This window comes from Callorhinus ursinus, unplaced genomic scaffold, assembly GCF_003265705.2.
Source record: "Callorhinus ursinus isolate GAN/ISIS: 27379988/994484 unplaced genomic scaffold, GSC_fseal_2.0 scaffold57, whole genome shotgun sequence".
Classification (NCBI taxonomy): Eukaryota; Metazoa; Chordata; class Mammalia; order Carnivora; family Otariidae; genus Callorhinus; species Callorhinus ursinus.
The window spans coordinates 5,857,475-5,884,403 of record NW_027397119.1 but is presented as its reverse complement, the minus strand read 5'-3'; the positions used below and the strand labels follow the sequence as shown (position 1 = coordinate 5,884,403).

General features: G+C 40.3%; 1 protein-coding gene, 1 long non-coding RNA gene and 1 pseudogene across 11 annotated transcripts in view; 2 read left to right on the top strand and 1 right to left on the bottom strand.

Annotated features, from left to right (window-relative positions):
• The window catches only part of PPP1R12B (protein phosphatase 1 regulatory subunit 12B), a 209,323-nt gene that overhangs the window by 26,851 nt on the left and 155,543 nt on the right, over positions 1-26,929 (bottom strand). The window contains exon 1 of one of the 10 annotated variants that reach the window (XM_025855147.2): positions 11,103-12,376. The exons of the other annotated variants lie outside the window; for them this stretch is intronic. Coding sequence (XP_025710932.1) covers positions 11,103-11,204 — 102 coding nt within the window. The 5' untranslated portion in view covers positions 11,205-12,376. Of the gene's footprint in view, positions 1-11,102; positions 12,377-26,929 lie in introns of those variants that run through there. 10 annotated transcript variants of the gene reach the window in all.
• The window catches only part of LOC141371137 (uncharacterized), a 60,462-nt gene that overhangs the window by 1,933 nt on the left and 31,600 nt on the right, over positions 1-26,929 (top strand). Inside the window, exon 2 of the long non-coding RNA XR_012375834.1 lies at positions 5,321-5,421. This is a non-coding gene — a long non-coding RNA (uncharacterized lncRNA). The remainder of the gene's footprint in view (positions 1-5,320; positions 5,422-26,929) is intronic.
• LOC112811137 (ubiquitin-conjugating enzyme E2 variant 1 pseudogene) lies at positions 11,473-17,648 on the top strand (annotated as a pseudogene).

The window sequence follows — 26,929 nt, the reverse complement described above, 5'->3', positions numbered from 1 at the left end:
CAAATCATAATAAAATGTAGTGGCTTAAAACATCCATTTATTATTTCACAGTTTTGGCAGGTCAGAAGTCTAGCACAGCTTTACTGGGTTCCCTGCTCATGTTCTCACTGGGCAGAAATCAAGGTGTCTGCTGGCTGGGCTCCTATCTGGAGGCTCTGGGGGAAGAATCTGCTTTTAAGACCATTCAGGGTGTTGGCAGAATCCAGTTTCTTGTGGCTGTAGGTCTTCGATCGCCACTTCCTTGCTGGCTGTCAGCTGGTGGCTGCTCACTGCTCCTCGAGGTGCCCACATTTCTTCCCACATGGCCCCTTCCATCTTCAAGCCAACAACAGCACACCAAGTCCTTTTCATCTTCACTTTTCTCTGGTTTCCCCTCTGTCATCAGCCAAGAAAGCTCTCTGCTGTTAAGGGGTCATCTGATTAGATCAAGCCCACCCAGAAAAATCTCCCTGTCTTAAGGGGAATTGTGCCACATAACATAATCAGAGGGGAACTATCTCATCATATTTCTGGGCTCTGGAGATTAGGCCAGGACATCACGGGGGAGCCATTTTAGAGTCCCAACTACCACAAGGATCCCTCTTTATTTATTTAATGTATTTTTATTTTTAAAAAAGATTTTATTTATTTATTTGACACAGAGAGAGAGACAGCGAGAGAGGGAACACAAGCAGGGGGAGTGGGAGAGGGAGAGCAGACTTCCTGCAGAGCAGGGAGCCCGATGCAGGGCTCGACCCCAGGACCCTGGGATCATGACCTGAGCTGTAGGCAGACGCCTAACCTACTGAGCCACCCAGGCGCCCCTATAACATAAATATTTCTGAGAAGTATCATTGTCAGATTGTCACTATCCAGTCAATTTAATATTGTATGTAGAATTGAGATGATGTAATGCCACCTCACATTATCCTAGACATCTCACTATCTTTTAAAAGATAAATCATTGTTTATTAAATTATAGAACTAGACCTCTTTTTTGTATCTATACATCATGCTACCTGAATATTGGAATTTTACAGTTCTTATTTTCTATGCAGGCCTGTACCTTTTCTTTGTGGATATTCCTAGCTACTGAAGAATTTCTCAATTTTTTAGAACTCACAAATCACACTTACTATAGAAGGAAATGTATACATATACTAAGACCTCCCTAAAATATCCAAGGCAAGCCATTTTATATTTAAGATAACTCATAAACTGTTATGAACCATGAATATATCTGCAGGCTCAGGCACATTCTCTGTCCAACCTTTCACATGCTGCACACCACAGATGAGGAAAATGACCAATGAGAATAAGTAGCTCTAAAACTTGTGACTCTAACAGGTGGGTCACATTTCTCACATTTAACACATATTTTTACTTTCCAAAGAGCTCAGAGTTTTAGGTCCTCACTGCTGTGCCCAGACACCTGAAACTATGGTAGCACATGAAATACACTCAGAGAATTCAAAAGAGCAAGGCTTAGTGAACACATGAGAAAAGAAGTCTAATCATCTCTTCCCCCCTCCCTCCCCAAATACTGTTAGGTACTGCATATAAGAAATCATACATTTAGAAGTCTAAGTCAGCTTCCAGATCTCATCCCACTCCTCTGTTAAGGCTTTTCAGTAGAGGGCCGCCTGAGTGGTTCAGTCGGTTAAGCATTAAGCGTCTGCCTTTGGCTCAGGTCATGATCCCAGGACCCCCGGTCAGGCTCCCTGCTCAGTGGGGAGTCTGCTTCTCCCTCTGCCCCCCACCCTGGCTTGCACTCGCTCTCTCTCTCTCTCTCTCTCTCAAATAAATTAATCTTTTTTTTAAAAAAAACACTCTTCAATAGATGCTATTACTAACCACCACTAACACCTCTTTTAGGCATTAAGTTCTCCATTCCCAAAGCCTGGGAAAAGATGGATTTTTTTTTTTTTACATGGTAAATGTCATTGTATAACAGCCTGCTTGGGCAGCAGTTATTTTAAATTTGGACTAGGCTATGAATCAAAACCTTTGCAAAGGGGTTAGTGAGGCTCTCCAGACCTCACATTTCAAGAGGAAATACTTGGGAACCTAAATAACATAAGGTAAACCATTTTACTTCTAAGTAGGTCCCACAGAAGGTCAGGGACTCCCTCTGCTCTTAGCCTTTTCTCTTTCTGTCCCCACAGAAGCCAAAATATTAACTCACATATTTTAGAGCTATAGATGCACTAGGAAACTGCAATAAACAGGTATCTGAATTGTCCTGGGAAGACCTATGGTTGGCCTTCAATCCAGAAATAGGGTTTTCTAGTGTGTGGCCTTTGACTCCTTTCCAGGTGGCCAAATGGGATAGGAACAGAGAGATCAGATCTTAATTAGGCAACAGTGTTCATTCCTTGTATTTATATTAAATGCCTTTGTGTGCCCAGCTCTGTTAGTGATACTTAGAGGAATAAAATAGATATGTGCAGAATCTGAGACATGGTTCTCTGATGTCAAAGAGCTCCTCTTTGGGGAGGAAAGATAAGCATATCCATAAAACAATGAGGCAGTGATGCAAGAAAGGGATCAAACACTAGACTTTCTGCTACATACAGCAAATAAAAAAGCAGAAAAGAGAGCGACCAATACTGACTAGAGATCTTCAGCAAGGCTTCATGGAAAGAACAGGCCTAACGGGTTCATCAGTCTGGAGTCTGAAACCAGGCGGTCATGAAGAATGATACTATCATGAGTGACTTGTAAGAAGTCTGGCACAAGCCGGGACCTCGTTAGGGCCACAGTTACTTAACTTCTCTCTGCCTCGGTGTTCTCATCAGTAAAGTAGGGGAAATGGTACCCAGTGTATAATGTTACCAAAAACACTAAATGAGAAAATAAATGTAAGTGCTTGGGACTGTACCTGGCACATAGCAAATGTTCTATAAACGTTAGGTATTGATATTACTACAGTTTTCTCTGTTTTTCTATTCTCTCTCCCATTCCTCTTTGGTCCTTTGGCTCTGCCAGTGCTTGCTGGCTGCAAGAATAATAAGCTCAAACAAATTCCTTGGCACTCAAGTAAAGGGTTTTGATTATTGTAGATTTTGATAATCCAGTCTAATTCCTACTTACCCTTTCTAACCTACAGACATTTAAGGTCATTATTTTACTTTCTGGATAGTTATACTCTCTCCCAGATAACCAACCATATGAAGTTAATAAACACAAAGGTATAAAAACTCCTATATGAAAATGTTGTTTTCATAATGAACCATAAAGGTTAAAGTCCAGACACACTTTTAGTATCTTTATCTAATCATTGCATTGGTAGAACTCCCTGCATTGTGTAACCAAAGACTGGCTGTGATGAGAACTAATCCCCCAGTTGTGGATAACTGCCACTCACTGCATAATAAACAGGTTAAGAAGAGAAAAAGGGCTAAAAAACAACAAAAGGCAGATGAAAGCCAACTCCAATTGCTTCCCTTGGGTCTTCTGATGATAATTAGTTGTCTGTTCACACAAACATTATGATTGAGACAGAGAAGTAAAAAACAATGCTGAATAAGTTGGGAGCTTTTTCAAATTTGAAAAACCACCCCAGCTCGCATAGCTGATTATATACAGAAAATAAAACTAGAACCCTAAACTGATGACCTAAATTTCTGGATTCTTTGGGAACTAAAGCTTATCACTGTAACATAGTTGACTACAATACCTCCAAACAAACAAACAATATATAAGACCTTTTGCTTTCTGCGCAGTTAACTGAATAGGAAAAATGATGGGAAGAAGCCACACGTTGTTACTACCTGCCCCACCCCAAGGTTTTATTCTCAGCTCTTTCCTTATGCTACATCTACTCCTCAGACAAGCTCACCACTCCCATGACTTAGTCATAAATATCAATGTTTTCAGCCCATAATTTTCTCCTGAGCTTTAGACCAAATTTTTCCTGGATATCACTACCTGAATGTTCCAAACCTCTAACTCAACATACCCAAAAGTGAAATCATTTCCCCCACTTCATGCCCTTTTTTTTCCCTCCTGCATATGCCAACTAAGTTTTGTCAAGCCATCTGCTACTGAGTCACCTAGACCAGAGACCTGGGAGTCATCCTTGACTCTGCCCTCTCACAGGTTCATCCTTACCCCCATTCTATCAATTCCCAGTTCTTGTCAATTTTACCTTCTAAATAGCTGAATGCTTCTTTGTTCCGCCTGGAGAACGTCTCTGTTCAGGCCCTTATCCTTTCTCACCTGGAGTATAGCATTCGGGTCAATGGACTTAACCTATAGACCCTCCCTCTACAATCCAACCTCCACAGATGCCAGAAATATCTCTCAAATAAGCAATTCTGATCACAGCAACTTTACTTCAACTTTTTAATCCTTTATCCTACAGGATAACTCCCCAAATCCTCAGAATGACATACTAAGCCCCATATGACCTGGCTCTTGCTATGTCTCCAGTTTCATTTCCTATTATACTGCTAAATATATCTTTTGTTCTAGCCACACTGATCTGCAGCTCTCAAAATAATCCTATACTTTCTCATATATTTTTTCCCACTTTTGTAATATAATTTCCTCCTTCTTTGACCACCGATCTTCTATTGGTCTCTTATTAAGCATCTGGCATTTACACTTGACTGATCTCCTAAAACAAAAAACACCCTGGACTTGATTTTCTTTTTTATCTCCCCAGTTAGACTGTCAGTTCCTTGAAGGCAGGGACTATATCCATCATTTCTGAATTCCAGTGTCCAGGATAGGGCCTATTGCATAGCAGATGCTCAAGGAATGTTAATGGTGGGAAGATTCAAAATAGAGTAGGTGGCCTTGATAAACATTTATCATGGAACCAGAAAATTGTGGACAGCCAAGGATAGGACATGGCTTGCATTTCTGTGTTGTCATGGAAACTCCATGAAAGGAACTGATGCCTTCAAAACTCCCAGTCTCTCTGGTTGAAAAACCATGACTTCAGATGCCATCTCATCCAGCTTTATGTAGAACATGGGTTAACTAGTCCACTATCTATCTAAGATTCCAAATGGGGGAACTGCTTTTGTTTCTACAGGTTCTACTACTCTTGCTTAGGAGACTCCTTGGGTTATAGAATTACTGCTATTGACTTTTCTTGAGTGGAATTAAAAAAGAAAACAGATACGCTAGTGGTTTTCATTAGGAAGAAAAAGTGGTTAATAGATTGCACCATTAATTAGCCTTATTCACCCAGACAAATGTTTCTCATTCCGTGACAATGGATTATAAAGCAAAGCGAAAAATGAATTCCAGATTGGTAGTGCCCACATGCAGTATGAGAGGTAGAAAGGATAAGATAATACACTAAAGAACTGTTTGGTGTTTGCCACAGGAGAACAGAAAGGACATGCAAAGAATGACTGTCAATACTGACAGTCTGGGAGGCTAAGAGGAAGAGCGGAGCCTGTTAACCTGAGTGGCCACACAGACAAGGTCTTGTGAAAGCAGCAATCCTTTATCATTCACTTGTTCATCAAATGTTCTCTGATTAGTTTGTAGAGCTGGTTATAAAACAAAACAAGTTGGTGAATTGTTCCCTTTATTGATATTAATGGCTGGGGTGAAAAACCTTACGAAAAATCTCCATATTTTCAGCTGAGATATAAATCCTGAAGGAATAGCAATCCAGATTAAATGGGAAATGCTACTGACCTTGTTTTATAGATGCAGGTCCAATCCTATTGTAAAAACCAACCAATTCAATGAAACTCTGTCTAATTAAGAGATTCCCAGAGTTCAGCTGATGACCTACTTACTTCAAGACTATTCAATATAATAAATATCAACTAAGCCCTACAATGTGGGCATTCTTTAGTATTTTATCATCTTTGGATATACCCGTATTGAAAAATGTTTTGTTAAATTAGCAAATAATAATTTGAGAGCATTGACAAATGATTACCTGGCTCTTGTTTTCAAGGTGATTTAGACCTGCTAAACCATCTAAATTGACTAATTTCTAAGTTAAAAGAATTAATATACTTGAGACCCGATAATATAAACAGTGAGTAAAAAACAAGAACTAGAAGTGTCTAATGTATTTGTAGTTCAGAATTATTTCTTTTCAGCGTTAGAAAATTACATCAAAAGGAAGTTTTTCTACTTATTGTGTGAACCCAGCACCTCATGTAGTTGCTTCAGAGTGTGAGAACAGAGGCTAAGCCTTCAAATTCTCATACATAAATACCTGGTATGGTTCCCATTAGAAATTTGAGTGAACTGGGGTACCAGGGTGGCTTAGACGGTTAAGTGTCTGACTTTGGCTCAGGTCATGATCCCAGGGTCCTGGGATTGAGCCCCTTGTAGAGGCCTGCTTGGAGTCCTGTGGCAGGCTCTGAGCTCATCGGGGAGTCTGCTCCTCCCTCTCCCTTTGCCCCCCACCCCTGCTCATGCACGCACGCGTGCGCGCTTGCTCTAATAAATAATAATCTTAAAAAAAAGAGAAGAAAGTAATCTGATTGAATCTGGAAGCTGTTTTGCTTTCCCTGAGTAAAAAAATCAGAGATGAGTAGATCTGTTACTCAGGGAGCTCCACGAATTTTAGAGACAAAAGAGATGTTGGACTAGTGTGAATCTAGTGTGAAAGCCAAAAGACTTGTTTAAAATTATTTCACTATTCAGGGTCAACAGAGACCAAAACAGCAAATACTAAGAGCATACCACTTAGAATAATCATTTTATTTTTTAAAAAAGATTTTATTTGGGACGCCTAGGTGGCTCAGTTGGTTAAGCGGCTGCCTTTGGCCCAGGTCAGGATCCCAAGGTCCTGGGATTGAGTCCCACATCGGGCTCCTTGCTCAGCAGGGAGCCTGCTTCTCCCTCTCTCTCCCTCTGCTTGTGCTCTGTCAAATACATAAAAATCTTTAAAAAATAAAAATAAAAAAGATTTTATTTATTTATTTGAGAGAGTGAGCGAGAGAGAGAGAGAGTGCACACAAGCAGGGGGAGCGGCAGAGGGAGAAGGGAGAAGCAACACCCCGCCAAGCAAGGAGCCTGACATGGAGCTCGATCCCAGGACCCTGGAATCCTGACCTGAGCCAAAGGCAGATGCCTAACAGACTGAGCCACCCAGGCGCCCCAGAATAGCCACTTTAGTGGGGAATCGGGGGGTGCGGATACTAAAAGAATGGATGATGAATATTTTCCTTATGGAAAGAGAGGGGTGTATTTTTAAAGATTTTATTTATTTATTTGACAGAGAGAGAGAGACAATGAGAGCGGGAACACAAGCAGGAGGAGTGGGAGAGGGAGAAGCAGGCTTCCCGCTGAGCAGGGAGCCCAATGCGGGGCTCAATCCCAGGACCCCGGGATCATGACCTGAGCCAAAGGCAGACGCTTAACGACTGAGCCACCCAGGTGCCCCAAGAGGGGTATATTTTTAAAAACGTTTAACAGTGTAATTTTGTGTTCAGAGAATGAAAAATACTATTTTTGACATACAAACTAGAGAAAGTAAAATCTTAGCTGGTAAGACATACTATTCCTTATATAAGTGATTTTTCATTAGGGAGGATACTAGTTGTACAATCTCTAGGCCAGCATTACATTTTTATATTATTAAGAAGGGCCCTAGTTTACTGAGTACAGAAACACTGAATTATGTAACGTTAAAAGTATCAGAAGCTGTTGAGAGTTGAAAAGTAAAGGTCTGATAAGACAGTTTCAGTTTTCCAGGACTGATAAATCATCCTGCTGTTTGTTTTCTCAAGTTAAAAATTATACCTGTTTGAGTTACAGTTTAGTTTGCCCACACTGCTTCTTGAACATCTGGCTAAGAGCAAGGTGTCCAAAATATGCTCCCCATGTGAATAGCCTTTATTTAAAAATTCCCTTTGAGAACATTTTCCTTATATGGAACCATTTAATATTTAGCCTCTTTACCAACAGTAAGAAGAAAATTAAATATTTATACACTGGCTCAAAATTTCAATCATTTGTTTTGAAGAATGTTGGCTTCAGAGGCTACACCTCTTTGTGCAACTTTTAGCAGAAAACCGAATGTGCACAAGTTTGCATGAGGAGAGAGAAAGAGGTGTTCTGATTGTAACTGAGATGCACACAGACATGTCCCAGCATCTTTACTCAAGTATTTCTTGCCTCTGAAATATGAAGACCTGTAGCCCATAAGGTCTCAGGCTCTGTGGGATCCACGGTTTCATATGCTCTGACTAGGATTTGAGAATCAGGCATGGGAGATTCAGCAGAGCCTGTCAATTCCCTCTGTTGGTCTGTAGACACTGCCTTCCTCCTGCCTACAATTTCAGTTTCCTGAAATCAAAGTTGCCTGAACTTTGGATTCCCACAGCTACCTAAGCTTCTAACTGTCATCTTTGACCCTAGAATGTCCTTAACCTTCCAGTGTATTTGGTATGAAATCACTGTTGTGGATAAATATGGGTTTTGGAGCCAGAGATACCAGGCTCTGCTGCTTACTAGCTGAGTGATGTGGGTAAGCCACTTCTCTTCCATGTATCTCGGTTTCCTCATAGGTAAAATGGTGATAGCAACACCCACTTTCCAGGGTAGCTGGGGGTTAAATGAAGTAATGCAGGTGAAGCAGCAGCCAGTTAAATAACCGGGCATCAGAAGGCATATGAGCGCAACACTGCCACCACATACGGAGTGAGAAGAGGGACGGTCATAGCATTCAAAACCATCTGTGGGGTGCCTGGGTGGCTCAGTCGGTTAAGCAGCTGCCTTAGGCTCAGGTCATGATCCCGGGTCCTGGGATCGAGCCCCACGTCGGGCTCCCTGCTCGGCAAGGGAGCCTGCTTCTCCCTCCCCCTCTGCCTGCCTCTCTGCCTACTTGTGCTCTCTCTGTCAAATAAATAAATAAAAATCTTAAAAAAAAAAAAAACAGTTTGTAAGCAGCACCCTAATTAGTTAGGACATGAGAGGAAACTAGGCTACAGGGGAATCTTAACAGATAGATCTTAGTTTTATAACCCATTCAGAGTGTCAACAGCCTCCAAATTAGTCTTGCATATCTTTCACTCTCAGATAGTAAAGGCACAAGCAATATAATAGAACATGAATGATATACAAAAATCAACTCTTTAGAGTAGAGCCTAAGGCTATGCGGACCTGGAAGTTGGTTACAGTAAGTGGATGCTATTATGGGAATCCACAGCCACTGACCACTAAAATTGGGAAGCAGTCTCTTATTAAGGCCATCCATGTGCTGGTTTCCTGTAATCCAAATTTTCAAATTCTCTCCCACAATGACCTCTGTCTAAAAAGTCAGGGATGGGGGGATGGTGGAATGAGGGTGGAAAGGGGGGATGACAGCCATTAGGACTGTGACAAGAAGAAAGTAGTACTTAACTGTAAAGAAGAAATGGGTTTCAAACAGAAAGGGAAAAGGCGTGTGTGTCACTAAACAGATTTTGTTGAATGCTCATGAGGTATCACACATTGCTCCAGGAACTGTGGTTACAGTAGTGAACAAATGTTAACAATGGGCTCTTTACACCAAAGATACTGCTGAGTTTGATAAGAGGGATGGGAACAAAGGGAAACACTACTGAACTAAAAGTGCTCCATTTTGTGGACCTCAATTGGGAGCCACCAAAAAGTACCCAACAGCTGCTGAGGGGGAAGCACTCTGTGGCTGCTGCTGCTTTTTTTTTTTTTTTAATAAGTATATGTTTACAGTCCCTTTTATTTTTAATAATTAATGAATTGAGAGAGAGAGGGAGACAGAGAGAGGGAGGGAGAGTGTGCACGTGTGAACAGGGCGGGGCACAGGGAGAAGGAGAGAGAATCCCAAGCAGGCTTCATGCTCAGTTCGGAGCCCAATGCAGGGCTCGATCCCACGACCCTGAGCTGAAACCTGAAGTTGGACACTCAACCGACTGAGCCACCCTGGTGCCCCACACTCTACGGCTTCTTAGAAAAGAAAGGCAGCAGCCTATGAAACTCTCCTGGAACTCAACAATGGTGACATATACACTGGAGCCTCTCAGTCCTTTCACCAAAAGAAGTCATGAATGAAATAGCTTTATAACAAAATCCTTTTGGTATTCTGGTAACTAAACATCCCTAGCTGATGTCCTAGACCAACATGTCACATAGCAAATGCCACTCCATGATAATTTATCCCATGAGAAAGACACTGAAAATGAATATAAAATAACTCAGAAATGCAGTAGTCAATTCAGGTTTCTTGCAGATTCTTCCCCCACAGTTCCCCAAATAAGGAAGCTATGACCATCATATTTGCTATTCTGTACCTACAGTAGAGCACAATCTTGTTCCCTAAGAAGGAACTGCTACCTTGCCTACTACCTAATATGCCCATCGGGGCTTCCATCGCTTGCTATTGGTAGCAGTCCTTGCTTGTGTCAGTTTCTTACAGAGGAAGACACTAAATCAGATGCAAATCGCTTCTACAGAAACATACACTCGAGAAAAAAACTCAAGTGGATCTGCTTAGGATATTACAAACACTTCCATACAGCTGGTTGTCAATAGCTAGGAGTTCTTTCTCTGAGTTTATAAGCATGAAACTTCCTGATGGTGAGTGAGGAGTAGGAAAGACTCTGAGTGTCCATAACTACTTGCTCGTTTCATTTTTTCTCGCTATCACTCAACGGACACATAAAACAGGCAAGGGCATACTCTTTCTCACATACACTCCTGCACAAACGTTCATGAGGAACTTCCACATAACTGAAGTTTAATGTATATAGTTTCATGGCCATTTGGGAGATTTTTCTCTAGAAACATAGTACTGACCCACCAAAAAAACAAAGCAAAACAAAAAAAAAAAAAACAGGAAAGGGAGCAACTAAAAATAGCCACAGAAATTAAGAAACGCCTGTAAGATATAAAGACAAGGACTCTAAAATCTTACAACTGACAGTTAAAAGCTAAGACAGAAATTGTAGTCTGACATATTTAAGTCTGCTTTTACTTAAGACTACAGTAAGTATTATGAACCATAACCTCCTGCAGAAAAGCTAACAGGGTCTTTACTTTCAAATTTTCTTTTTTCCTCTACCAATTCCCATATGCTCTGAAATGCCTTTGCTCCAAACCTAACTCCCCAAGTTACATACACATTTTCCACCTTTGACACAACTATGAACATATGTAAATAAAATGCTGCTTACTCGGAGTGTCTTGGCAGTCGGGGAGGGAGATGCTGGGGGAGAATCAGACTGAGATTTCCTATTCCGAGTGAATTCTTTACTTCGGGTATATAAAGAGGACATGGTTCCTCAGGATGTAGATAGACACTCAACCACTGGATTCTTCAGGCAAAGCTGGGAAACTGCCCTTGCAGGTTACCCTCACAGAATCTCTCCTTTTGACTTGATGCAAGAAGACTTTGGAGAGAACTAAATAAAGGATAAAAGCCAGCCTGTAAATTATAGTCTTGCACTCTGAACCAGTCCACAGTTAAACAGAATCTGAGAGGCGTGTTCCATCAATATTTTCAGTCCAGCTTCAACCACAAGTGCTCGGGACTGGTAGCTTACGATGGAGGGTATTGTGCTGAGCCACACCTTTTATGCCTAGATCGAGTCCTTGATTCTCCCAAAAGGACACTTCTTAGTGAGACTTGCTCCCCAATAAAACCTGAGTCTAGTTTCCCGATGACACTGGATTAAATCCCAGAGGAAAGACGACTTTGGATCCCGCCGGAGACGAGCCTGGGACGAACTACCGTCACTTTATCCAGAGGGAAGAAACAGAAATCCTCTGGAAATCATGCTGTCTTTCCTTAGCTTGACTCCACTGGGCTGGAAGGGGTTTAGAACTGCTGTGATAAATTCAGGTTAAACAACTTAAAAAAACAAAAAACAAAAACAAAAAAAATACAAATAAGGAACCAAGAGTTTATGAGAAGGAAGCCATCTGAGGAAGTGAAGTTTCCCTAAGTCCTCCCAGACGAAGCTGCTTTTACATACAAACACTCACAGTCATACACACATCTTTTCCCCTCCCCTCTTCTATTTTCTGACATTCCAAATCCCTATTCGCTCAGCGAGGAATGCTGGAGAAGAGCCAAGGGCAAAGATTCACTTTCAACTCAGAATTCGGGTTGCCACTTGCAGGAGGAAAAGAAAGCCTGCCAGCTTCTAGGAATAAAGGGAGGCTCTTCGGGGACATGCTCAGGGGTGAAACCCACCAAACCTTCTGGTATCCACTGCTTCAGTTAGAGTAATAAGCAGCAGTTTCAACGGCTGAATTTCTCTGAACCGTTCGCTAAATATGAGAATGGGAACTTTTCAACTTCTGGATCTATTAAGTAACAAAGCCCTGACAGACACATCGGTCAAAGCACCTTCAGGCCCTTTATGTTCCACTTGAATGACAGGTCATTCCTGCCGCACCACAAGGAAGCCCAGCAAATTGAAACTTTGGCCCACTGCAAAGGAATCTCTCTGTACATTAGAGACTTTAACGGCTGAGTCTCTGAGTATACAGCTTACCAGAGTTTTCTAAAATGCCATAATCAGGGAAGAACAAGATGGGAAAGGGGTACAGGTAAGGGGAAAAGGGTCAGAAATGAAGAAAGAAAGCAGAGACAGGAGCAGAAATGCAAGACGACAGGACTGAATAACCCACAGGGACAATTAAGAGTTAAAAAGAAAGGAATTTATTTGCTTAGTGTTGAAGGTTTTTGGATTTGGCCTTGAAACATCTCAAATTTAATCTTTTGCACTCTGTTGTCATCACTACCCTATCCAACATTTCTAGGCCAAATGCTTTCTAAGCCAATGAGTTTAGCCCCAAAGTAACAACTCACTTCTCTCTGAGCTCTTGGAAACTCTATCCTGCCCTTCCTTTTCCTACACGAAATTTATACTTTTTCCTTCAAATCTTCCCAGCATGCCACTCTTTTTTCCCCTAATTATCTTGACATCTTCTTTATTCTTACGACCAATTTTGTGAAATTAAATGAAGGGAAGTGATCAGCTACTTGGGGGTTGGTCTGAGGAATACCGGTTGACAAGGGTTTATTAAGAGGTCTTACTTCATTCCCAATCTAAAAAACTTAAGAAGACCGATCAATTCCACCACAATTAATCCAGTGTCATCGGGAAACTAGACTCAGGTTTTATTGGGGAGCAAGTCTCACAGAACTATACTGTGTCTGAAAGGCCAATTATTTTGGGAATTCGGATTTATGAATCTGTTTTAGATCCTACTTATATAGTTAATCTCATCTGGTAAGAGTGAGTTTTTCTTTATTAGATCTTTTCACTCAGAAAAGAAACATTGACGGGGCGCCTGGGTGGCTCAGTCGGTTAAGCGTCTGCCTTCAGCTCAGGTCATGATCCCAGGGTCCTGGGATTGAGCCCCACATCAGGCTCCTTGCTCAGCAGGGAGTCTGCTTCTCCCTCTTATACTCCCCCTGCTTGTCTTCCCTCTCTCGCTGTGTCTCTCTCTGTCAAATAAATAAATAAATAAATAAAAATCTTTAAAAAAGAAAAGAAAAGAAAAGAAATATGGACGTAAACCTAAACAGTAACGTTCCCATAGCAAGCACGATTGTCTAGGGAAGGATTAGGAGGGATACTTTTTCACTCTCCAGAATGAAAGTCACCAGGTTACATTATTCCTCAAAGACATGGCAAGAACAAGTATGATCAGTCGGTTCCCTGACCTGTTTCTGTAAGATTTATACAGCGATTTCATTACTCACTGGCAATTGAATAGGAAATGTAAAAGTCTACTACTCCCAACTATTATTCTTGTCTATTTTTGCTTCTTTTTTATATCTACTTCTAGGCAGTGGTAAACTTTTTTATATTTTAAAGTGTTTTGGGGCACAAGGGTGGCTCAGTCAGTTGGGCATCTGCCTTCGGCTTGGGTCATGATCCCAGAGTCCTGGGCTTGAGCCCCGCATCGGGCTCCCGACTCAGTAGAGAGCCTGCTTCTCCCTCTGCCTCAGCCCCCCACCCCCTGCTTGTACTCTCTCGCTCATTCTGTCTCTCAAATAAATAAATAAAATCTTAGGGAAAAAAAGTGTTTTAACATACATTATCTCATCTGATCCTCTCAATACCAAGAGGCAGTAACCTAGTCTAATTAGGGGATTGGCTTTATACAGGGGGGTTGAGCAAATAAACAAACATATTGAGGGTAATGGGAGCTAGGTTTCTCCATGCTGGAGAAGGCAGGTATAAATAAGAAAATAGGGAAACCTAGGATAAACCTCGTGATACGCAGGATCAAAGGTATCAGTGTGAACTAGTGATTTTCAATATATACAGACATAAATAACTAAAGATGTAAGAATGTGCGTGTGCACGTGTGTCTAAGTAAAGCATCTATATATGTATTTCCTAGCTCTGTGCACTGAGAGACGTGGGAAGAGCAACACTCCAGCAGCATTTCGCACACCTAGTGCCCAGACCATTGTTTCTATGTGCCACTGTCCATTAAAAGGAACAGGGCTCCCTGGAGAAATGACTAATTCGAGTTGGGGCAGGGATAGAAAACAAGCCTTGGTCTCTTGTGTCAGAAAGTAAGGAAGCACTTTAACAATAATGGGAACATGACAAAAGGACATGAAGACCCGCTTAAAAAGCCAAACCTGAAACAATCTGAGCATCAAAATAAATAATGATAGTGAAAAGTTATAACCCACAGAACAAAATAGGAACCCATGAGCACACATTAATATAAATGAATGAATGAAAAAAAGAAACAAGAGAAAGTTCTTCCTTACAATAAAATGCCTACTAATAAAAGTAGGAGTAATGAAATCAGAAAAATCACTACTTGGCAAACATCAACATAAAATCAATCCAAGAAAGGAACATTAGTGGATACCAAAGCTAGTAGATAAAAATAGGATGAGGAACTGGATTTTACATAATCTCAAAAGTATTGCCTCATAAAATACTTATTAATCACAAACGAGGAAAAGGAAGCTTTACTGTGGAGAAACCTAGCAGATATTATCTTAATCAAGTGATCAAAGCTCAACACTACCAGTAGTGGGACAAAGTGTTAAGGCACAACGAGAAGAGCAAAGGATCACTTCTGCGACACTAAAAAATGCATAAATTGGGCACCTGGGTGGCTCAGTTGGTTAAGCGACTGCCTTCGGCTCAGGTCATGATCCTGGAGTCCCGGGATCGAGTCCCACATCGGGCTCCCTGCTCAGCAGGGAGTCTGCTTCTCCCTCTGACCCTCTTCCCTCTCGTGCTCTCTATCTCTCATTCTCTCTCTCTCAAATAAATAAATAAAATCCTTAAAAAATAAATAAAAAATGCATAAATTGGGTATACTTATGAGTAAACACTGGGCCCAAACTGAGGGACATACATGACAGGCCTGTTATCTTAAAAAATACCAAGGTCAGGGCGCCTGGGTGGCTCAGTCAGTTAAGCCTCTGCCTTCAGCTCACGTCATGATCCCAGGGCCCTGGGATCGAGCCCCTGCATCACGCTCTCCACTAAGCAGGGAGCCTGCTTCTCCCTCTCTCCCTGCTTGTGTACTTTCTCTGTCAAATAAATAAATAAAATATTAAAACAAAACAAAACAAAACAAAAACAAACAACCCAAGGTCACAAAAGGCAAGGAAAGACCAAACTAGAGACACATGAGAATCAGGTTTAATGTGTGATCCTGTACCGGATCCTTCTGCTACAAAGAACATTATTGGGACAACTGGTGAAATTTGAATGTGGCCTCTGGGTGAAGACTATACAAGGGTCTTTGTACTATTCTTTTTTTTTTTTTTTTTAGGTTTTATTTATTTGAGAGAGAGTGAGCATGAGTGGGGGGAGGGACAGAGGGACAAGTAGACTCCTGGCTGAGCAGGGAGCCCAACACAGGGCTCCATCCCAGGACCCTGAGATCATAACCTGAGCTGAAATCAGAAGCTTAATCGACCAAGCCAACCAGGCACCCCTGTACTATTCCTAAAATATTTCTGTAAGTTTGAAATTGTTTCAAAATAAAAAGTTAAAAAAACCCACCCAGTTCTTTCATATTCCAAGGGTGGGAAATGGGGGCAAATGAGGTAACTTCTTTTAACCCCAAATATCTTTCAAAAGACAGTCTCTCATTACAGATATAATTAAGATTTTGTGTTCACCAAAGAATTGTTTTTTTAATGGCAGTAAGCAATCACTTGGGCTAAAGGCACAATGAACTAAGATTCATTAGGTGGTCATGAATCAATTTAGTGGTTCACAACCAGGTCAATAAAAAGTGAAACAGAATAGCAAATGTCAGAGTACATTACACAGAGAGTAAGGGTATGCTTTCATGGAACCGTTGTTTCTGTTAGAACACATCTATATACTGGGTCACAGTGTAAAATGCATTTCTTACTGTGAGTCATGGTCAAAAAAGTTCGAAAGCAAAGAACAAAGAGCTAGTGCAAGTCCTTCTCTGGGGAGAAGAGAAAGAGTAGTTTCTACTTGGCATGAGAGGAGGATAGTTTTCTCATCCCTGAGTTATCAAACTGGCAGAAGATATGTGCTCTCAACTAAATCTGACCCAAAATTATATTGCTTGATCAGTAAAATCTGAAAATACTACAAAAAGTCCCTACTTACTATGCAAAATTTTCTTTTTTGGTGGGATGTGTGGACAAACACCAAAGAATGATTTTCTTATGGTTGATTAAATTCCCAGAATCATCTCTAGTGTCCAACTGTCAGAGTTTCACCATACAAACAAACTACCCGAATGCACCCTGCAAATCCTTTGTTGGTCTGAGGCATGAATGGAGATTCCTTGAATGTCACTGAAGGGCTTTAACTAGAGGAACCAGTACACCACGACTGTCGACTGTCGACTCTCGTCTCAAAAAGGCATGTTTGGAATTCCAACTCTTTTTTTTTTTCTTTTTCCCTAGTTGAAGAACATGGTTCTCCCTTTCCCCCAATAAACCAATACTCAAGATCAGCAGTGTCCATAACCATATGAAGAGGAAAACTGTAGTTAGAATTTGTAAGCATATTACATTTTGGGTATCAAACATGGTATTATTAAGTTCACAGAAAAAAAAAATTTAGATACTCTGCTTGCTGTATTTGCTATTCCATACAGACTAGGAGCCTGCAGAAGGGGTCCTGATATTTATCCAGGATAGATGAAAACATTTTCTTAAAAACTTCATCTGGTAAAGATTCTGAATAGGGCAAGGATTAAGAGTATATAAGGACAGGAAGAAGGGGCCGGTCTTCCAGCGACAGCGATGCAAGATGGCAGCCACTACGGGCTCGGACAATTTCTGAAAACCGAATATACAGCCTTAAAATAGAATGTGGACCTAAATACCCAGAAGCACCCCCCTTTGTAAGATTTGTAACAAAAATTAATATGAATGGAGTTAATAGTTCTAATGGAGTGGTGGACCCAAGAGCCATATCAGTGCTAGCAAAATGGCAGAATTCATATAGCATCAAAGTTGTCCTGCAAGAGCTCCGGCGCCTAATGATGTCTAAAGAAAACATGAAACTCCCTCAGCCGCCTGAAGGACAGTGTTACAGCAATTAATCAAAAAGAGAAACCACAGGCCCTCCCCCCTCCCCCCCATTCGATTTAAGCAGTCATTTTCCACAGTAGTACATTTTCTAGATACGTCTTGTAGACCTCAAAGTACTGGAAAGGAAGCCCCCATTCAAAGGCAATTTATCTTAAGATACTGTAAACGATACTAATTTTTTGTCCATTTGAAATATATAAGTTGTGCTATAACAACAACAACAAAAAAAGAGTATATAAGGACAGACAGAATATGAAGACACAGGTGAAACAAAAGCCAGCTAGAAAGAACATAATCTGCTCTTTGGTTCAGAGCCAAACTAATTTTTCAAAGTTCCTGAGGGCAGAGTATACAAATATAAGTGGATGTGCGTGCTATGAAGGGGGTGGATATACCTGCAACATGATTTATCAACTATGAACAACTACTAAAAATAAACCTCATAATTCTATTAGATTGTAAAACCCATAGAAGCTTTATTTTATCATCCTATAAATCACAGAAAATCTAATCTCTTGGAATTAATTACTTTTAAAATTAAAATGATCTCAGAGGGGTTTCACAATCTCAAATGGTCCCTATCTATACCTTTCAAGTTCTTTTGTTACAAAAAAGGAAATACAATAACAGAATTAAGTTCTGAAGTGCTTTTGGCTAAGGGGATCAGAAAAGACCCTCTCTATTAGCACTTGTGAAAGTCAGAACTGAGCCTAAACTATGAGATGTTTAAGTCAATAAATAAATGCTGTATAACTGTAGTCAGAAACATTAGGCCTAGACTTTACTGATGGGGCCCCAAACCTGAAGCTCAATCATCTAAAACTGTAATCTCTAAAATTCTATTTTTGGCATAGTGCCAAAAGAATCCTTTCCCATCACCCATTTCATCAAATATAGCAAAAGTAGGGGCACCTGGGTGGTTTAGTCAGTCAAGAGTCTGCCTTCGGCTCAAGTCATGATCCCAGGGTCCTGGAATCGAGCCCCATGGAGGGCTCCCCGCTCTGCAGGACTGGGGTCTGCTTCTCTCTCTCCTCTGCCCCTCCCCCTGCTTGTGCTCTCTTAAAAAAAAAAAAAAAAGCATAGGAAAGTTCCTCTTAGAAGGTAAGCATGGCTTCTAAACCACAGGTCTTCAAAGCCTAAAGGACATTGTTAAATTGGCAGACATTACCTAGTCTCTCAAAAAAAAAAAATTTTTTTTAAAGATTTTATTTATTTGACAGAGAGCGCAAGAGAGCACAATCAGGGGGAACAGCAGTGGGAGAGGAATAAGCAGACTCCCTGCTGATGAGGGAGCCCGATGTGGGACTCAATCCCAGGACCTGAGGATCATGACCTGAGCTGAAGGCAGACACTTAACCATCTGAGCAACCCAGGTACCCTGTCTTTCAAAAATTTTTATGCTGCTTCCTGCAAATCAATTTTTTTGGTAGCTTAGTTTATAAACTTCTGAGTAGCCACAATATACAGTATTTTAGTTTAGATTTAGGGAAGAAGGTAATGAGTCAAATATTAACAATTAAGAACTATAAATAGTTTTAAGATCCCTGTTCCTCCTTTTGGAACTAAGAGTTTGAAATAGAGCAATCATTTTCAGCCCCGTTTATGAATATAAGGACAAAAGAAAATTTATTTATTTACTTATTTAATTATTTTTTAAAGATTTTATTTATTTGTCAGAGAGACAGAGAGAGCACAAGCAGGGGGAATGCCACGCAGAGGGAGAAGCAGGCTCCCCACTGAGCAAGGAGCCTGAGGTGGGACTCGATCCCAGGACCCAACCCTGCGATCATGACCTGAGCTGAATGCAGACACTTAACCAAGCTACCCAGGTGTCCTGAAAATATTTTTATTTTTAATCATCAACTGATACTTTTCTTCCACCAATCCATCTAACACTATTAAGTCCTTACTCCATGCAAGGTACTATTAGGGTTACATAAAGTTCTTTAAGATATGATTATTGTCTTCAAAGAGATGATAGAAATCTCAAGATTTACATAACTGCAAAGTGAGGGCTCTATACTGTTAAAATTAACAATTAGCACCACAATGAGATATCACCTCATACCAGTCAGAATGGCTATTATAGAAAAGACAAGAAGAAATAACAAGTGTTGGTGAGAATGTGAAGAAAAGGGAACCCTCATGTCTGTTGGTGGGAATGTAAATTGGTACAGCTACTATGGAAAACAGTATAGAGGTTCCTCAGAAACTTAAAAATAAAAATACCATACAATCCAGTAATTCCACTGCTGCGTATTTACCCAAAGAAAATGAAAACACTAGTTTGAAAAGATATGTGTATCACTCTGTTCACTGCAACATTACATACAATAGCCAAGATATGGAGGCAACCTAAGTGTCCATCAACAGATGAATGGATAAAGAAGATGTGGCATATATATATACACAATGGAATATTACTCAGCCATAAAAAAGAATGAACTCTTGTCATTTGTGATTACATGGACGTACCTAGAGGGTATTATACTAAGTGAAATAAGTCAGACAGTGAAAGACAAATACTGTATGATTTCACTTACATGTGGAATCTAAAAAACACAACAAACAAAACAGAAACAGATTCATAAATACAGAGAACAAAATGGCGGTTGCCAGAAGAGAGGGGGTTGGAGGGGTGGGCAAAATAGGTGAAGGGGATTAAGAGGTACAAACTTCCAGTTATAAAATAACAAGTCACAGAGATGAAAAGTACAGTACAGGGAGTGTACTTAATAATACCGTAATAACTTGGTATGGTGACAGATGGTGATTGTACTTACTGTAGCACGGCATAATGTATAGAATTGTCAAATCACTATGCTGTACAACTGAAACTAATATAACGTTGTATGTCAACTATACTTCAATTAAGAAAAAAAAAAAAGAATTGTAGGGGCACCTGGGTGGCTCAGTCGGTTGAGTAACCCACTCTTGGTTTCACCTCAGGTCATGGTCTCACGGTCTTAAGATTGAACCCTGCATCGGGCTCTGCACTACGAAGAGTCTGCTTCTCTCTCTCTCCTTCTCCCTCTGCCCCTCCCTCGATCTTGCACTATCAAAATAAATAAATAAATCTTAAAAAAAAAAAGAACTGTAAACACAAAAAAACAAAAATCAAATAACCCCATCAAGCCCTACTCTTCCATAAGTTCTTATGTAATTTCTAATTTCATACTAAACAAATAAGCTGTTTTTAAAGGAGACCATCAATAGCACACAGCCAAGTCAGAAGAGCAGACAGAGTGAATAAGAGCGGCATTTACTATTCCACATATTTATACTGTTGTTTTTATTACTGGGCACCTAGACGGGCCACAAGCATTACTTGGGGGAAAGGGGATATATGAGAAGTTCTGAAGAGAACAGAAGTTCTTTGTCACTTAACTCCTTTGTCCTTCCATTTTCCCATCTTAATCCTCATTTTTAATTATATGATATGAAAAGCTTCCCCCTTCTTTGAGGATGGGGAAGATCAATGATGTTAACACATGTTTAATGATTTTTCCTGCAGAGATGCTCCTGAGTGAGGTGGACATATTAGGGATTTTACCACAAAATGACTCTCTTACCCTCAACTTCTCATTTGAAATGAATCATTGCAGAGTGAAGAGTCGGCCTTCATTCCAATAATAACGAAATAAAGAGCAGAAGGAAGTCATGCAATTCTTTCCATTTAATACAGGGCTTTTGACATGTGTTCTTTATGAAAAGGCAATAAAAGCTAAAAATCAGACCAACAAAACACATCCACTAAAAGGCTTGTGTATATTCTGGTGGGTTGCGGGGGGGGGGGGCGGGGGCAGGAGATAGTGCCATTTTGAGGTACAAGGCAGTAATACAGAAACAAAGTAAGATAGGACCTACAAGTTGCCTAGCATGGAGTTTACCGATTTTTATTAGTCTGCAGAATGTTTCCCATCTTGCTCTCATATACTTAAATAATGTCCCAGTGTTATAAAAGTTTAACTCTCAGAAACACACGTAAGGGTAAGAGATTATTATAGGTCCCTTAAGAAACCTGTCCCAGAATTAGTTTACAGGTTTAGTGTTTTGCAATTAAATTTAAACTGAGTAACAGCTAAAAAAGACAAACAGAAGTGAGAAGCTACCTCCTTTTTTTATGTGAATAACTTAACGCAGTTTTTCCTCTACTCACACTTTCTTTGTAGGCTATATCCGATAGCAACAGCAGTAAGTAAAGTTAGAGGGGGCAACTCAGAACCTTAGCAGAGGTTTTTTTCAAGGGTAGAGGTGGCAGTAGGGGCAATAACCCCTCAGGGGCATGTGTAAACATGTGAGGACACGGGTTCTCCCAGTGACTGCAGAGTGCTATCCCAATTTAGTAGGACAGGGTCAGGGATGCTAAACGTGTCCTACTCTGCTGCAGACAGAGCCACATGAGGAAGGAATAATTACTTTGTCAAAATGCTCACAATACCTTGATGAGTCAAAATGCTTCAACTGATCAGAAGCACTAACAGAGCAAATTAAATCTTTTTCGATTAGCTTAAAAGTAGCCCAAAGGGCTCTCTCTATAGGTTATATGCCTGGTTAAACACTGAATAAGTGCTTAAAACAGTATGACTTATCTAAAACTTTTGTTACAAGTATAAATATTCAGTAAAGAGTTGTTTTATTTTCATTTTTTATTTTTTTAGAGAAAGAGAGAACATGCACACCAGTGGTGGGGGAGGGAACAGGGAGAGGAAGAGAGAGAATCTTAAGCAGGCTCCACGCCCAGTGCAGAGCCCAACTTGGGGCTCGATCCCATGATCCTGAGATCATGACCTGAGCCACAATCAAGAGACAGCCACTTAATTGACTGAGCCACCCAGGCACCCCAAGAGTTGTTTGAAAAAGTTATCTTAATAAAGTTGCTTAAAAAAGTCAAGGAGAGGGGCGCCTGGGTGGCTTAATCGGTTAAGTGTCTGCCTTCGGCTCAGGTCATGATCCTGGGGTCCTGGGACAGAGCCCTGCGTTGTGCTCCCTGCTCAGTGGGGAGTCTGCTTCTCCCTCTCCCTCTGTCCCTGCCCCCCTCCCCGATCATGTGTGCTCTCCCTCAAATAAATGGATAAAATCTTAAAAAAAAAAAAGTCAAGGAAAAAGATGCTGAACACTACCACATTTTTTTATAATACCCTAAAATACTTAATTATACTTTAGCCTTTAAAATAAATTTGTTTAGTGCATAAAGGTATGTTCGATATTTATGTTGTGCTTATAATCTGTATATCAGGCAAAAGGTACTACCATCTGGTGGTAACATGCCTTAAACTTAGGCTCAGTATTTGGAAATAATGAGCTTCTTGACAATGTAACCTACTACTTAAAAGTATAAAATCAGAGAACCATCATAAGCTACGAATAATAGAAATCTATAAAAATAAATTATAAACACAAAGGTTCAGAAATTCTACTTTAAGTTCAAGTTTTTTAACTGTCATCAACCTGATTTATTATTTTTCGTAGTATTTTGGTAATTTTCTTTAAAGTCTATAAATTTGGCTGAATGCTCCATTAGGTGGTAAGAAAAGGAACAATATTTCCCATTATTAGTAACTGCAGACTTTTAAGGAAAAAGGCCATTACTAAGAAAAGCAAACTATGTATGGTTCATGTAGAAATTTTAAATCTTTCATAATTATGAATTTATAGTTGGTCCAGATATAAAATCTGCTCCATTCATCTAGGTTTACTAAGAATACTACCTCCTTAGCATTAAAAATGTAGTTAGAAGCTGAACACTTAATTTTCTTGTAATAGTACAGATCCTGGAAAAGTCATGAAAGAACCTTCCTAGTCCACAATGAACTGGCATGCACCCTTTCTGCTTTGCAGATAACAGTGTCAGTTTGTCCATATGCTTTATGAGTTGTCTCTGTGCTATCCATATATGCTCTATGTCCATGCTCTCAGTTAAAAATACTTCAAAACAGTTGAAAATGGAAGATGTCACTGCACTGCTAGGTTTAGTTTCTAATGCTCTCAATTTTCTTATGCTCAAATTATTTTCTTCTGTGCCAAGTGAATCTCTCAATATCCAATTTTTCCTTTTTCTGTCTTTCCAATTTCCACTGGACATAAGTTTGCCCTTTCACTAGGGATCTGCCAGAGGAAGTTTAAGCTTTGGTTCCGGCTAAAAAGTACACCTACAACTCTGAAGATAACAGAAAAGTTTCTCCCTACACCTAAAAGATACAAGACATTTTAAAAAAGGCCATTCATACAAAGTTGAAAGACAAAACATTTCATAGGGAGAGTACTATTTTCTGTCCAAATTATTTTTGCCCATGGCAGGTAAAGAACAGTCTACGTACTGTTTAATAAGAAATCCATTTCAAACTCCCACACCATAATATAGTTCAGAAACACAGCTCCTTCAGTCAGCCATGGGGGAGGGGGTGAACAATTCCCAGGGTACTCAAGTTAATGGTTCTGTCAACCCTGTCATTCCCACATTGCAATGCCAATGTAATTCCACATAAACACAATTATACAGAGGCAAACACTGTTGCAGAGTATAAGAGCTACATATGCATTTCTCTAAGAAACACAGCTTGTGAGGCTCAGGAGGCATGGCAATGTTTGTGGCAAACAGGACCAACGTGGGGATCAAATTAATTAGATTCCTGGAGTCTGCTGCTTAGCATGCAATTCCAGAAAGAACTAAGCTCCACGATGACTGACTGACTGACTGGCATACATAGAACCACATATTGCTTTGTCTGAGCACAAAGGGCATATAAGAACTAATATCTGAGTGCCCTGGGCACTGTTCTAATCAGTTTGCAAGATGCTGCATGTAATGTTACTATCTGGGCTAGTCAATTTGGGGGGGTGATAATAATGCTTTATTGGAGTTAAGGTCATAGTCTCTATATGTTTAATTAACACTTATTTATTTATTTGTCAGAGAGAGGAGAGAGCACAAGCAAGGGGAGGGGCAGGCCGAGGAAGAAGCAGACTCGGGGCCAAGCAGGGAGCCCGATGTGGGGCTCGATCCCAGGACTCCAGGATCATGGCCTGAGCTGAAGGCAGATGCTTAACCGACTGTGCCACCGAAGCATCCCTAGTAAACACATATTTAAACAAACAAACCAAAAAATGAAATACCTTCTCCCTACCACAGACTACTGGGGACCGGTAGCTATCTCACAAATATACACTCCTGTCCTAATACAGACTGAGTGACAGTATACAAAACCTATCATTAAAACTGGAATCAAAACTCCAAGAGCAAAGCAAATCTGTTTTTTAAAAATTTTTTTTGTTTAAAGAGAGAGAGAGAAAGAGAGGGCAAGTGGGGGGAGGGCAAAGGAAGAGACTTTTTTTCTTTTCTTTTTTTTTAAAGATTTTATTTATTTATTTGACAGAGAGAGACACAGCGAGAGAGGGAACACAAGCAGGGGGAGCGGGAGAGGGAGAAGCAGGCTTCCCGCTGAGAAGGGAGCCCGATGCGGGGCTCGATCCCAGGACCCTGGGACCATGACCTGAGCCGGAGGCAGACGTCCAACAACTGAGCCACCCAGGCGCCCCAGAGGCAGAGACTTAAGCAGACTCCATGTGGAGCACAGAGCCCAACGCAGCGCTCGACCTCACGACCCTGAGACCACGACCTGAGCCAAAACCAAGAGTCAGACTCCTGACTGTGCCACCCAGGTGCCCTGAAAGCAAATCTCTTTTTAACCACTCAGAAGGATGATCACAAAGTCTCATGTTCCCACCCGAGAAACTTGTACTACCTAGGTATAATTAGTCGAATGTCTTTTTTTGTTGTTAAATTTTAAATATTTTGATACAGTTGATACACAATGTTACAACAGTTTCAGGTGTATAACATAGTGATTTGACAAGTTTATACATTATGCTATGTTCACCAGGAGTGTAGCCACCATCTATCCTGATACATCACTATTACAATTATCATAGACTATATTCCTTATGCTGTGCCTTTTATTCCCATGGCATAGTCGTTTCATAACTGAGAGCCTGTATCTTCTAACCTTTCCCCTCTGGCAACCATCAATTTGTTCTTAGTATTTATGGATCTGATTCTGCTTTTTATTTTTTTATTCATTTGGATTTTTTGTTTTGTTTTGTTTTTAGATTCTACTACCCAGTGAAACCATATGGTATTTGTCTTTCATCTCAGTCTGACTTATTTCACTTAGCATAATACCCTCTAGGTCCAGTTCAACCATGTTGTTTCAAATGGCACAATCTCATCCTTTCTTATGGTTGCATAATATTCCATTGTGTACACACACCGCCCCCCCGACATCTTCCTTACCTGTTCATCTATCGATGGACACAGGCTGCTTCCATACCTTGGCTACTGTAAATAACGCTGCAATGAACGTAGAGATGCATACATCTTTTCAAATTAGTATTTTTGTTTTCTTTGGGTAAATACCCCAATAGCAGAATTACTGAATCATATGGTATTTCTATTTTTAACTTTTTGAGGAACTTCCATACTATTTTCCATAGTGGCTATACTAACTAACATTCTCATCAACAGTGTACAAGGGGGTTCCTTTTTCTCTATATCCTTGCCAACACTTGTTATTTCTTGTATTTTTGACGTTAGCCACTCCAACAGGTATAAGGTGGTTATCTCACTATGGTTTTGATTTGCATTTCCCTCATGATTAGTAATGGTGAACATCTTTTCCTGTGTCTTTGGCCATCGTATGTCTTCTTGGAGGAATGTCTATTCAGGTCTCTGACCATTTTTGAATCTGATTTTTGTGTGTTTGTATGTGTGTTGAGTTGTATAAGTTCTTTAGATATTTTGGATATTAAGCCCTAATATATTGGGGATATCATTTGCAAACATCTCCCACTCAGTGGGTTGTCTTTTTGATTTGTTAATGGTTTCGTCTGAGGTGCAAAAGTTTTTTATTTTGATGTAGTCCCAATTGATTATTTTTACTTTTGTTTACCTTGCCTTAGGAGACAAATCTAGAAAAATGTTATTATGGCCAATGTCAGAGAAATTACTGCCTGTGTTCTACGATTTTTATGGTTTCAGATCTCACGTTTAGGTTTTTAATCCATTTTAATTAGTCAAATATCCTTATTCTGGGCCTTAGTCCTCTTTCTATGTTGTCTTTCCATTATGTCATATAGTCTCATGGCTTTAAATAACATCTAAATGCTCCAAAGATGCAACAGATCTGTCATTTTTCCAGCTGGATATCTAATAGATATCTTAAACTTAATATATCTAAAACTGGATTCCTGATTTTCCTCCCCAACCTTCAACATCTGCAGACTTTACAAAGTCATTTGACAGCAACTCTATCTTTCCAATTGCTCAGGCCAATAGACCCCGAAGTCATCCAAGCCTCCACTTTCCCTCACATCCCACATATCCAGAATCTATTAACCCTCAACACCTCTACTGCTGCCACATGATCCAAGCTCCCGTCATCTCTTGCATGGATTACTGTAACAGTCCCCCAGTTTCTA